The sequence below is a fragment of the Myotis brandtii genome, unplaced genomic scaffold (genome assembly GCF_000412655.1).
Source record: "Myotis brandtii unplaced genomic scaffold, ASM41265v1 scaffold68, whole genome shotgun sequence".
Lineage (NCBI taxonomy): Eukaryota > Metazoa > Chordata > Mammalia > Chiroptera > Vespertilionidae > Myotis > Myotis brandtii.
This window is the reverse complement of record NW_005370657.1, coordinates 1,752,731-1,763,301: the sequence shown is the minus strand read 5'-3', so window position 1 is coordinate 1,763,301 and position 10,571 is coordinate 1,752,731. Positions and strand designations below refer to the sequence as shown.

Here is a 10,571-nt window from a genome sequence, read left to right as displayed (position 1 = left end):
GATCTGCACGGTGCCCTTCGTGGCCGGCTTTGCCGTCATCACCGCCGCCCAGGAAGTGTGGATGCTGCTCGGGGGCCGCCTCCTCACCGGCCTGGCCTGCGGCGTTGCCTCGCTAGTGGCCCCGGTGAGTGGCCCGTAGCCTCGCGCCCAGGAACCGAGGAGGAGCAGACCGGGGCCTCCGGGTGGCCCTTATCTGCTTTCTCTCCCTTGCCCTCAGTGGGCCCCGTTTGCAGAGGAAGTAAGTTTCCCACAGTGAAGTCCTTTGTCCAGACTCAACTGGTCAGTGGCCAAGCGATTACCCAGGATTGTGCCACTTAACTTGGCATCCCTTTTGCTCTGTGGATGGTCATCAGAAGCCTCACAATATGGCTTGACCCCCCCCCCCTGCCCCCCCCCCCACTGGCATTCAGACCACTGAGGACAGTTTAGCAGGAAAATCCTGCCCGGTTTGTCCTGGGGCAAAGGCCACTCCCCTTCGCTGCTCACACACCAGGGCTCCCTCGGCTTCCCTGCTTCTGTCAGCTCCTGACCCAGCACAGCCAGGCTGGCTTCCCAGTTCTGCCGCCTCCGGGACCCCAGCTCCCTCCCCTGTGAGTGAGAATGACCGGTCACCCCATGCAGTGGACGAGGAACCAGAGACGCCCATCAGCCCTGTCGTGGCTTATGAAGGACTTGGATCTGCTGGCCATGGGCTTGGGTGATCCACCACCCACACCCCAGCCGGGTCGAGATTGAAAGCAGTGGCGTGGGTTTCTCTCTGCTCATCCCGTTGCACCTGCCACTCATTTCACCTGCATTGGCTGGGCAGCTGGGTTGGATTTTATGTTTGGGGTTTTTACTGGGCAAAAACACACCTAAGCCATGGGCATAGGGATGGAGTAACCCAGAAGTAAGGGCGAGGCCTCTTTGGCCCCTGAGCATAGTCGCTGATAACCATTGAGGTGAGGAGTTCCTGCTTTAACCCCAAGGGCACCACGCCAGCAGCCAGGTGTCACCTGGAGCTAGTTAGAAGGCAGACTCTCAGGCCACCCACACCTGCTGCACCCGTCTGCGTGTTACCAAGGGTAATGATACAATTACATGAAAGTTTGCAAAGCTCTGTGCCCACCCCCCCATCACCCTACACACAGCAGCCACACAGATACCCTCACCCCTTTAAACACCTGCTGCAGATCACTAGGTGGGAGCGGGAGGTATGAGGAAGGCTCTGACCCGGGGCTTGCAGTTAGGGGCCCACCCGGCCTGCAGCTCTCCCCTTACCTGCTCACAGGTCTACATCTCCGAGATTGCCTACCCTGAAGTGCGGGGGCTGCTGGGCTCCTGTGTGCAGCTGATGGTCGTCACGGGCATCCTCCTGGCCTATCTGGCAGGTGAGAGTTTTCACATCTTCTCTTTTGATCCCTTTTAATGGCCACTTGGCCACTTTAAAGCCATGGAAACTGAAGTTCAGGAGAAGTCACAGGAGTTGCCCGAGGTTTCACAGCCAGCGCCCGAGGTGCTGGGTTCCCAGACCCCCTCCCTGAGACCCCGGGAAGCGTGGGATGTGCCTAAGTCCCCGGAAGAGCTGACAAAGGTGCTCACCCTCCTGGGCAGAAGCCCATTCCCAGGGTCTGGGGAGAGCTGGCTGCTTAGGTCAGTGCCTCACTGTGCAGTGACAAACAGGATTCAAGGGGCAGCTGGGGCACCCCAACAATCTCCAGCCCAGGTGCTCGGGCCCAAGCATGTCTCCCTCAGAAACATCAGTACTGGATTTGCAGCGTGAAGGAGGCGGGTTCCGGGGGACCCTGAGGGTGGAGCTGGGGCCAGCAGAGAAGTGTGTTTGCACTAGAACTGGGTAGAAAGAGGGCGGGGCTCAGATCTGGCAGCCCGATCAGGGGAGGACCTCTGCCACTTACTGGCTGCCTGGCCTGGGCCTGCTCAGCCTCTGGGAGCTGCACTTGCCCTGTCTTCAGGTGGAGAAAACCCCACCTCGTCCAAGGCTGTTGAGGGTTTAATTAAATGACACGCGAGAAGTGCCTGGCAGCAGGCCCCCAGTGAGAATTGTGTAGGGACGGCCCGAGAGCCATGGGGAGGGCAGGGAGCCTGGGGCTTTCGGGCCTGATGGGTGTGGTGGGGCCTGGCCGTGTGCCCTGTGGGTCTGTAGAATGGTCGATTTGCAGCTCTGTGGTCTTTCTTTTTACCCACTTACCATCCTGACTGTAATTCAGAGTCCTGGCAGCAGTCTGGCTGCCGCGGGGCCCAGCAGTGTGCACACGCATTGACATTTGGAACAGACATGGGTGTCGAATTATCGCCACTTCCTGTGACTTTGGATCCTCTGGTGCTCAGTGAAAGGTCCCCCGCCCTGTCCTGCTTCGGCTGCAGGCGAACCAGCCTTGCCTGCCTCTTGGTTGCCTTCCAGAGGGTCTGCATGAGGACTCTGTGAGGACTGTGCATAGTTGTCCCCCCCCCAAAATGTTACACAAATGGCCATGTCATAGCCATCATTACACAGCAAGGCCTCATTCTTTGTATAATGGCTACGTACCTATTCACGGAGCCGATGTAGCATAATGTCCCCGTCATCACTTCTGCATTTCAACAATAACCACAATGTCAGTAACGGACTGCAGAGGTAGGTAGGTGCCCACCCGTTAAGCTGAGCCCCTGGGCTGGTGAGGGGCACGCACTTGCCGAGAAAGCCCAGGCGGCTCACCCAGGCTCTGAATCTGCCCCATCCAGGCTGGATCCTGGAGTGGCGCTGGCTGGCCGTGCTGGGCTGTGTGCCCCCCTCCTTCATGCTGCTGCTCATGTGCTGCATGCCCGAGACCCCGCGCTTCCTGCTGACTCAGCACAAGCGCCAGGAAGCCCTGGCTGCCGTGCGGTTCCTGTGGGGCTCTGAGCAGGGCTGGGAAGAGCCCCCTGTCGGGGCTGAGCACCAGGTGAGGGGCTGGGAGGTGGAGCTGGGGGACGGGGTCAGGGAGGTATCACCCCTTTGCAGCCAGGGAGCCAGCACAAGCCGTTCTCAAGGATGTAACTGCATGCATGCGCGCGCGCACACACACACACGCACACACACACAGAGCCAGTGTTGTCCTGTGTGCCAGACACACACGCACACACACACACACACGCACGCACACACGGAGCCAGTGTTGTCCTGTATGCCAACAAGCAAAGGCCTGCTCAAGCCCCGCTCCTTGGCAGGGCCCAAGCCTTGGTCTCATTGAAGAGAATGGCCTGGCGGGGTCCCAGGGACATGCAGGGCGGACTTGAGGACTTGGTTTTTACGTGGGGGGTTGTAGGGCAGGGGTTGAAATCAAGTCTCTGCCACTTACCTGCCGGGTGACTGTCCCATTGTCAAGCCTTAGTTTGTTCATGTAGAACAGGAGTCAGCACATGCTGCTGCAGAGCCAGTGGTGGTGGTGAGGACTCGGGCCCGGGCCGAGGCTGGTGGGATTCTGGAGCCCCTGGCCCTTTGCCCATGTGCTCTCTCTGTGGGCCCCGCCCCCCCAAACAAATCAGGAAGGGATGTACGGAGTGAGGACCTTTCACCTTACAAATGGGGAGGCCGTAGTGATGCGGAGAGTGACCCAGGAGAAGCTGAGGCTCCCTCCTTGGAGCAGGGCGCCCTGGGGAGAGGGCAGAGCAGCACTGACGCCCCTTCTGTCCAGCAGGGCTTCCAGCTGGCCCAGCTGAGGCGGCCCGGCATCTACAAGCCCTTCGCCATCGGCATCTTACTCATGGTCTTCCAGCAGCTGTCGGGGATCAACGCTGTCATGTTCTACGCAGAGACGATCTTTGAGGAGGCCAAGTTCAAGGTAAAGAGGCCTCTGCCTCATGCAGATGCCACTCGGGTGTGGCCTTGTCCCCGGGCCTCTGCCTGACCCACCTCTGCCCATCTCCCCAGGACAGCAGCCTGGCCTCCGTCATCGTGGGCGTCATCCAGGTGCTGTTCACGGCCGGGGCGGCCCTGGTCATGGACAGAGCCGGGCGGCGGCTGCTCCTGGCCTTGTCAGGTGAGGCCCGAGGGCTCAGCCCTGTGCGAGTGGTGACCCAGGCCAGGCTCCCACTGCAGGTTGGAGGGTCTGTGCCAAGGCCACTGTGTTGTGGGAGGAGGAGGACAAGTGTCCCTGAGAACAAGACTGAGATTTAACGGGAGCGCTCGCTGCAGGCCAGGCCTGTGCTCACGGCATCACCACCTCACACCGTAACCTGGCAATGAACCTGCAAGGAAGGTGCCACTGGGCCCCAGCTGACAGTGAGGAAACGGAGGGCCCTGGAGGGGAAGTGACTTGACCTCTCTGAACCTCGGTTTCCCTCTGAAATGGGGGTAACGGGACCATTGGGAGGCTCGGGAGCCCCTCTGCGTGCTGAGTGGTGCTGCTCAGTCAGGGCTTTGGGGTGCTGCTCACTGCCCCTCCAAGGTGTCCAGGCCACTTGGCTATGGCCACACTGGGCTGAGCCACATGCCCGGAGCTGGAGGGGAAGTGACTTGACCTCTCTGAACCTCGGTTTCCCTCTGAAATGGGGGTAACGGGGCCATTGGGAGGCTCGGGAGCCCCTCTGCGTGCTGAGTGGTGCTGCTCAGTCAGGGCTTTGGGGTGCTGCTCACTGCCCCTCCAAGGTGTCCAGGCCACTTGGCTATGGCCACACTGGGCTGAGCCACATGCCCGGGCTCTGGGCCGCTTCCCCCAGCGCCCTGCCCAGCGCCGCCCTCCCCCGCAGGTGTGGTCATGGTGTTCAGCACCAGTGCCTTTGGCACCTACTTCAAGCTGACGCAGGGTAGCCCCAGCAACTCCTCACACGTCGACCTCCTGGCGCCAGTCTCCGTGGAGCCTGCCGACCCCAGTGTAGGGCTGGCCTGGTTGGCGGTGGGCAGCATGTGCCTCTTCATTGCTGGTGAGAGGGGGCCTGTGGGGAGGTTGGGTGGGGACTGATGGGGCCGTCCTGTCACTGCTGCATTCAATGGCTCCCAGCAAGCCCAGGCCTCCCTGTCTCACCTGTCCATAGAGGTCCCAAGTCTGCGTTTATAGCTCTGGCCACGTGCCCAGCACCCAGCTCAGCCCTTCTCCTCTCAGTCCCCCCGTCAGCGCACTGAGTAGGCCCCATTGTTATCCCGAGTGTAAGAAGCAGAGGGCCTGGCCTATGACTTCACAACGGGAAGGCGCAGAGGGGGAGCCCAGCCTGGCACCCAGGCCCCTCAGCCCATGTGGGCCGCCCAGCCAGGCTTCAGCCCCGGGGTCTCCTGGGGGCCGAGGGGTCTGGTCCCAGTGGTGCTGACACCTCTCTTGTTCCCGAGGCTTCGCTGTGGGCTGGGGGCCCATCCCCTGGCTCCTCATGTCGGAGATCTTCCCTCTGCGTGTCAAGGGCGTGGCCACCGGCGTCTGTGTCCTCACCAACTGGCTCATGGCCTTTCTGGTGACAAAAGAGTTCAGCAGCCTCATGGTGAGTCCCGGCCCCGGCAGCCTCCCCTCCCGTCAGCAGAGGTGCTTGTAGATTGTTCTCTTCGCAGAAGACTCAGGGTCAATGAATGGCCTTGTGTGCAGGCTGCCCCCCCACCCCACCACCTGGGGCACCAGCCGTCTGGGTCGGGGTGAGGGGAACCCAGGCCGGACCACTCGGGAGCCCTCGGGCGGTCTTGGTGGAGGGCGGCAGGGCGGGCCTCCCCACTGGACAGTGAGGACACAGGGCGGGACGTCGGGCTCTGTGGGGAAGTTCTGGCTCCAATGCTGCCTGGCACTTCCCTGCTCTGTGGCCTTGGTGTGCTGCTTACCTTCTCGGAACCAGCTTCCTTGCGGAACATGGAGTAGGTGCCATACCTTCCTCTAGGGTTGATGGGAGCATCAGTTCAGTTCAACATTTTGCTACCTTTTCATGGATAGACTTGACAGACACGGCCCCACCTAAGGGGCTTCCCAGCCAATGGGGGGATGGTGTTGGAGCAGATGGACAAGCATTTGCTCAGTCATTTGCCACCCCAGCCCCCAGGTCTCCTGGTACATACCACATCCAGGCTGTTCCTGGTGCCAGAGACAGCAAGGAATGAGATGGGCAGGGTCGCTTTAGGGCTGGGACAGCAGTGGACAGTGGTGGGAGAATAAACCAGGAGGCTGGGCTGGGGCCGGGATGCCCAGGGCTGGCCTGGAGTCTGTCCAAGGAGCAGGCCCATCAGGCAGCTGCCCCAGGGAGGGACCGCTAGGGAGGAAGGGGCTGTGGTTCTGGGCTGGGAGGATGGATAGGCTCTGACCAAAGGGAACTGCTGTCTTCCCTGCCTGGGCCCTCAGTGCCTGTGTGTTCACACTGCCCATCTCACCTGCTGTTCACTCACCCATTCCCTCTGGTACCTCAGAGGGCAGGGCCAAAGCCAAGTGTACAGGGAAGGTCTGTGGGCTCTGGAGTCAGACCCCGGGGGAGAGGACCCAGCTGTCACTGGATGGTGCCTCTCTGACCCGGGGCAGCCACTTCATCACAGTGAGCCTGTTTCCCCAGCACACAACATCCATCCATGGGCAGTGCTCGGCCTCCTCCACTGCCCCGCGCCTGGGCAGCGCAGGCGGGTGGTCACGTGAGGGCTGTGCCTTCTCGTCACTGGCTCTTCCCCTCTCTCTGCAGGAGGTGCTCAGGCCCTACGGTGCTTTCTGGCTCGCCTCTGCCTTCTGCGTCGGCGGTGTCCTTTTCACTGTGTTCTGTGTCCCTGAAACCAAAGGAAAGACTTTGGAGCAAATCACAGCCCATTTTGAGGGGCGATGACAGTCCCTTCCCAGGAGTGGCTGCCCTCCTAGCTGGGACAGTTTGGGTTTCGGAGGGGACAGAAGCCTGCCTGTGACTTCGAGCTGGGACTCAGCCAGAGCCCAGAGCCCCTGCCAGCCCCCAGGGAGCCAGGAGCCAGGACCTCGTCCTCCAGGTCCCTCCCTCCTGCTCAGCTCCCTACAGCCCCACGAGCCACGGGCATGAGGTTCCCAGTCCCTGGGTCCAGCTCCCACCGTTGCTCTGAGACTGAGGAGGAGGGGACATCTCGGAGGGTCTTCAGTGCCCTGTGGCAGGCCTCCGTGTGCCCTCCCTGTCGTGATACGAAGCGACCGTGGAGGAGGGGACTCTTGGTTCCTCACTTTCTGGAGGAGGTGCTTTTGGAGGCTGGGTGGTGGCCCATGGTCTCCTCACAGGAATGCATTTGTTGCCAAATAAAGACTTGACTCAAAGTCAGGTCCCGGCCTCTCTGTGAGCTGCAGTTGAGGAGGGCAGTTTCCTGTCCCATAAACCGGCCTCTGAGAACCTTTGTGGGTTTACTTCCCATCCCATAATCTGCTGTACTCACTTCCCTGGTGTGCAGCCCCTGTGTGCACCCACCTTGGCACCATCTATTAAGCTATAACGAGCCTGGAGAGCTGGGCATTGGTTCAGGGCAGAGCGGTGGGGAGAACAGGACGGGACCCCAGGGTTGGTTTCTGGAAGATCCTACAGCAGCTCTCTGATTGTAGTAAAATGGGCCAAGTAACACGCGGGAAAGCTCTCAGCTTTAGCAAAGTCCAAATTCCTGGGGCCTTCCAGAAGCAAGGTCATGTCCAAGTGTAGGCTCATCTTCTGTGTGGACAACTGCACATCTACACTGTTGTTAGTGCTGCATGTGGCCACTGGCTGGGCCGAGAACCGCACTGTCATGTCAGCGAGTGTCCTGCAAATGCCAGCTTGTTTAGCGTGGATCGGGTCTGCGGCATCCTGACCGATTTTCTGTCCGCTTGTTGCACACGTGGCCAGTTCTCCTGCAGCTCTCCTGGTCCTGCAAATGCCAGCTTGTTTAGCGTGGATCGGGTCTCCAGCATCCTGACCAATTTTCTGTCCGCTTGTTGCACACCTGAGGTTGCTTCAAGCTATTGTTTGTCCTGCACCCCAGAAGGTTATACGCAGGCTGTGTCTGACAGGGGCCTACTCCCTGCCGTCTCAGAATCTGTTCTCAGTGAGTCAGCACCAAAGACAACTCAATCTAACAGGCCACCCACTCTCAGCCACCTCACAGAAGACAGGTCTTTGCACTGGAAACTTCTTCACGTTGAACTTCAAGCAGAGGCTGCTTCCAGCTCCTGCTTGGCCATCCCCAGCCTCTGCACATGGGGATTGGCAAAGGACCAGAGGGAAGGCAGGGGATGGCTCACACACCTCCCTCCCCCAGGCTGCAAGGGAGATGATTAAACTTGTGGGCAAGAAAACCTCCTGTGGCTTCAGTCCTACTGTGGTCTCTTTCCTCTTTAATCCAGGGGCCAGGAGCCATGGCAGCATGGTGAGAGCCAGTGGACTTGGTTCCAGTTCTAGTTGCACTACTCACTATGTGACCTGGCCAAGTCACAACCTCTCCAGGTCTCAGTTTATTCATCTGTAAAATGGGCATAATGATGCTGTCTCCCTCATAGGATTGTTGTGAGGATGAAAGGAAATAATTATGTCAAGCACTTAGAACTGAGGATGTCATAGAATAAGTGTTTGTTGCTGTTAGCTGGTGGTGGTGATGAGGCTGTGGTGGAGCAAAGCTGGTGTGATGTCCAAGGTGTGCCTCTGAAAGAGACGTGAAATATTTCCACATGTTTCTCTTTATATTTTATTTCCTACCCAGCTCCCTCAGCAACTCCTACCCATACCACCTCTGATTGCTACCAGTACCCAGTTATAGGTACCAAGGACGGTGGACACACGTGCTCTTCAGAGGTCCCCTGAGACTGCCTTGGGGCCTTCCCATCGGGGCACAAGATGGGAAGAACCAGCCCCAGCTGGCAGTCCAGTATCAGCCCAGCCCGGCCCAGCCCGGCCCGGCACATAGGGAAGAGGAGCAGGATAAAGCATTGCCACAGGACAGGTCCAGCAGAAGCTGTGCTCTACCCAGCCCACGTAAGACAGGTCTCTGTACTGGATAACCGTAGAAATCTGCACTGCCTACCAAGAGTCACTCCATCTCCATCTCATCCCGCTCCCCATCCCCTCACCCCAACTCTTCCAGAAGAATGCTGGCTTCTGGGAACCTAAGACAAGGCTTCTGGGTCCTAAGCCGCCCAGTGGCCACATGCGGAATTGCATCGATTGAAGCCTGAAGCACTCTGCTTCCTCCCAGGGGCCATGGGTAAGAAACCCTCTGCTACCACCTAGTGGCCAGTGTGGGGTTAGCACCTGTTGGGCCTGTGGCTGCAGGCAGAACCGCACCAACTGGAAGGAGTCAAAAATCAAGGAATGTCGGCAGCCCTGGAAGCTGGAAGAGGCAAGAAAACAGATTCTCCCCTAGGGCCTCTGGAAGGCATGTAACCCTGCCAACACCTTGATTTTACCCCAGTGATATCCATCTCCGACTTCTGACCTCCAAAATCGTAAGCCCCAAATTTCAGAAGCCAAAAGTGGAAATGGGCTTATCTCAAAGGGATCTGTGAGCGTGACTTGCCTAATGGAGTTAATCCAGTAAGATTCATACAGGACTAAGTTAAGAGGGTTATATTGGCAAAAACGCTACCAGCTGTGACTGAAAGGGGCCGAGACCGTACAACGTGAGAAGAGGCCTTAGGATCCCTACACTCATTTCCGCTTCCCAGGTAACGCATTCCCGTCTTATTGTCAAAATGCCTCTAAAATTGAATTGGGTTATCGGAAAATTGCTTGGGTGGTGAAGAATTTTCATCAATGTTCTGAGGAGGTCCATTGAAATATCCCCTGACGCAGCAGGGAATCCTCCAACGGACAGAAAGTTCAGGAATCTCCTTTTGCAACAGTGCTGATCAAACACTATCAAAGTGTGTTTCTGCCCCTGAAATTACTGAAGAGGTTCCCTCCTGCAGATTGATTTTATACTTTGGGAATTCCAGGCCACCAACCGGTGGCAGCCCTGTTCACACTGAGAGGCTCAAGAGGAATGTGAAGGTGTCGAGCTGGGCCTGAATTGAAGGTCCGGGAAGGAGAAAACCCTCTTCACCTGCTGCTCTGGGAACGTGACCAACTGAAAAATCAGGAGCCGAGAACCAGTGATTTGTTGTCTGCGCTAAAACTACAACTCCCATGATCATTAGCGCCAAGTCGATTCCTGTCTCGGAGGCTCCAGGCGTTGGATTCGGTGGACCTGAAGAGCATGTGCGACATAGCATGATGGGAAATAGATTCAGGGAGCGAGAACTGGCGGAAGCCTCTCTAGGAAGCACGATTCAGGAGGGTGTGCGGATCACAAAGCTGGCACCGAGAGAACAGGTTTTGACTAGGAAGAGAGCGCGGAGATTTCTAGGGAGTAGAAGCTAGAGGGGCTAGAAGGCAAGTGCGCATGGCCGGAAGTGATGCTGTTTTCGCGCGTCCTCTTTGGCGCGAGAAGAGGACGTGACGTTTGGCAGGACCTGAAGCTGGTTTCTCAGTTGGAGCCGGTACCCGGTTACCTGCCTGCGGTATTTTCACGCGGTGTTTTGTTTGAGACTCAGTCGTTGGCTGCGCCTCGGGCTCCCCAGCCGAGGCCAGGCTGTGGCTGGGAGACAGTGAAAGACCCGCTGGACAGCCCCCACCCGAGCTCCCGGAGCCCAGCACCGCAGGCTCAGACCCGGCCTCGGGGGAAGGCGGGAGAGAGGAATCCGCGGGCA

General features: G+C 58.6%; 1 protein-coding gene and 1 long non-coding RNA gene across 5 annotated transcripts; one reads left to right on the top strand and one right to left on the bottom strand.

Moving 5' to 3' along the window:
* Window positions 1–6: 6 nt before the first annotated feature.
* On the top strand, window positions 7–7,181 carry SLC2A8 (solute carrier family 2 (facilitated glucose transporter), member 8). Of its 4 annotated transcripts, none has more exons than XM_005881462.2 (9): window positions 7–124; window positions 1,271–1,370; window positions 2,722–2,921; window positions 3,657–3,800; window positions 3,890–3,998; window positions 4,154–4,240; window positions 4,708–4,881; window positions 5,282–5,427; window positions 6,595–7,181. In XM_005881462.2, exons 1-9 carry the CDS (start codon window positions 62–64, stop codon window positions 6,730–6,732), a joined length of 1,161 nt encoding a protein of 386 aa, XP_005881524.1. In that variant the 5' UTR covers window positions 7–61; the 3' UTR covers window positions 6,733–7,181. The 4 variants fall into 4 exon arrangements, with proteins under 4 accessions (XP_005881524.1, XP_005881527.1, XP_005881526.1 ...); XM_005881465.2 differs by having other exon boundaries at window positions 3,654–3,800; XM_005881464.2 differs by lacking the exon at window positions 4,154–4,240.
* On the bottom strand, window positions 6,927–10,497 carry LOC106723925. Its single transcript, XR_001359675.1, has 2 exons — window positions 7,835–10,497; window positions 6,927–7,753 (listed from the first exon to the last, which is right to left on the bottom strand). It is a non-coding gene; the product is annotated as an uncharacterized LOC106723925 (long non-coding RNA).
* Between the last annotated feature and the right edge of the window lie 74 nt (window positions 10,498–10,571).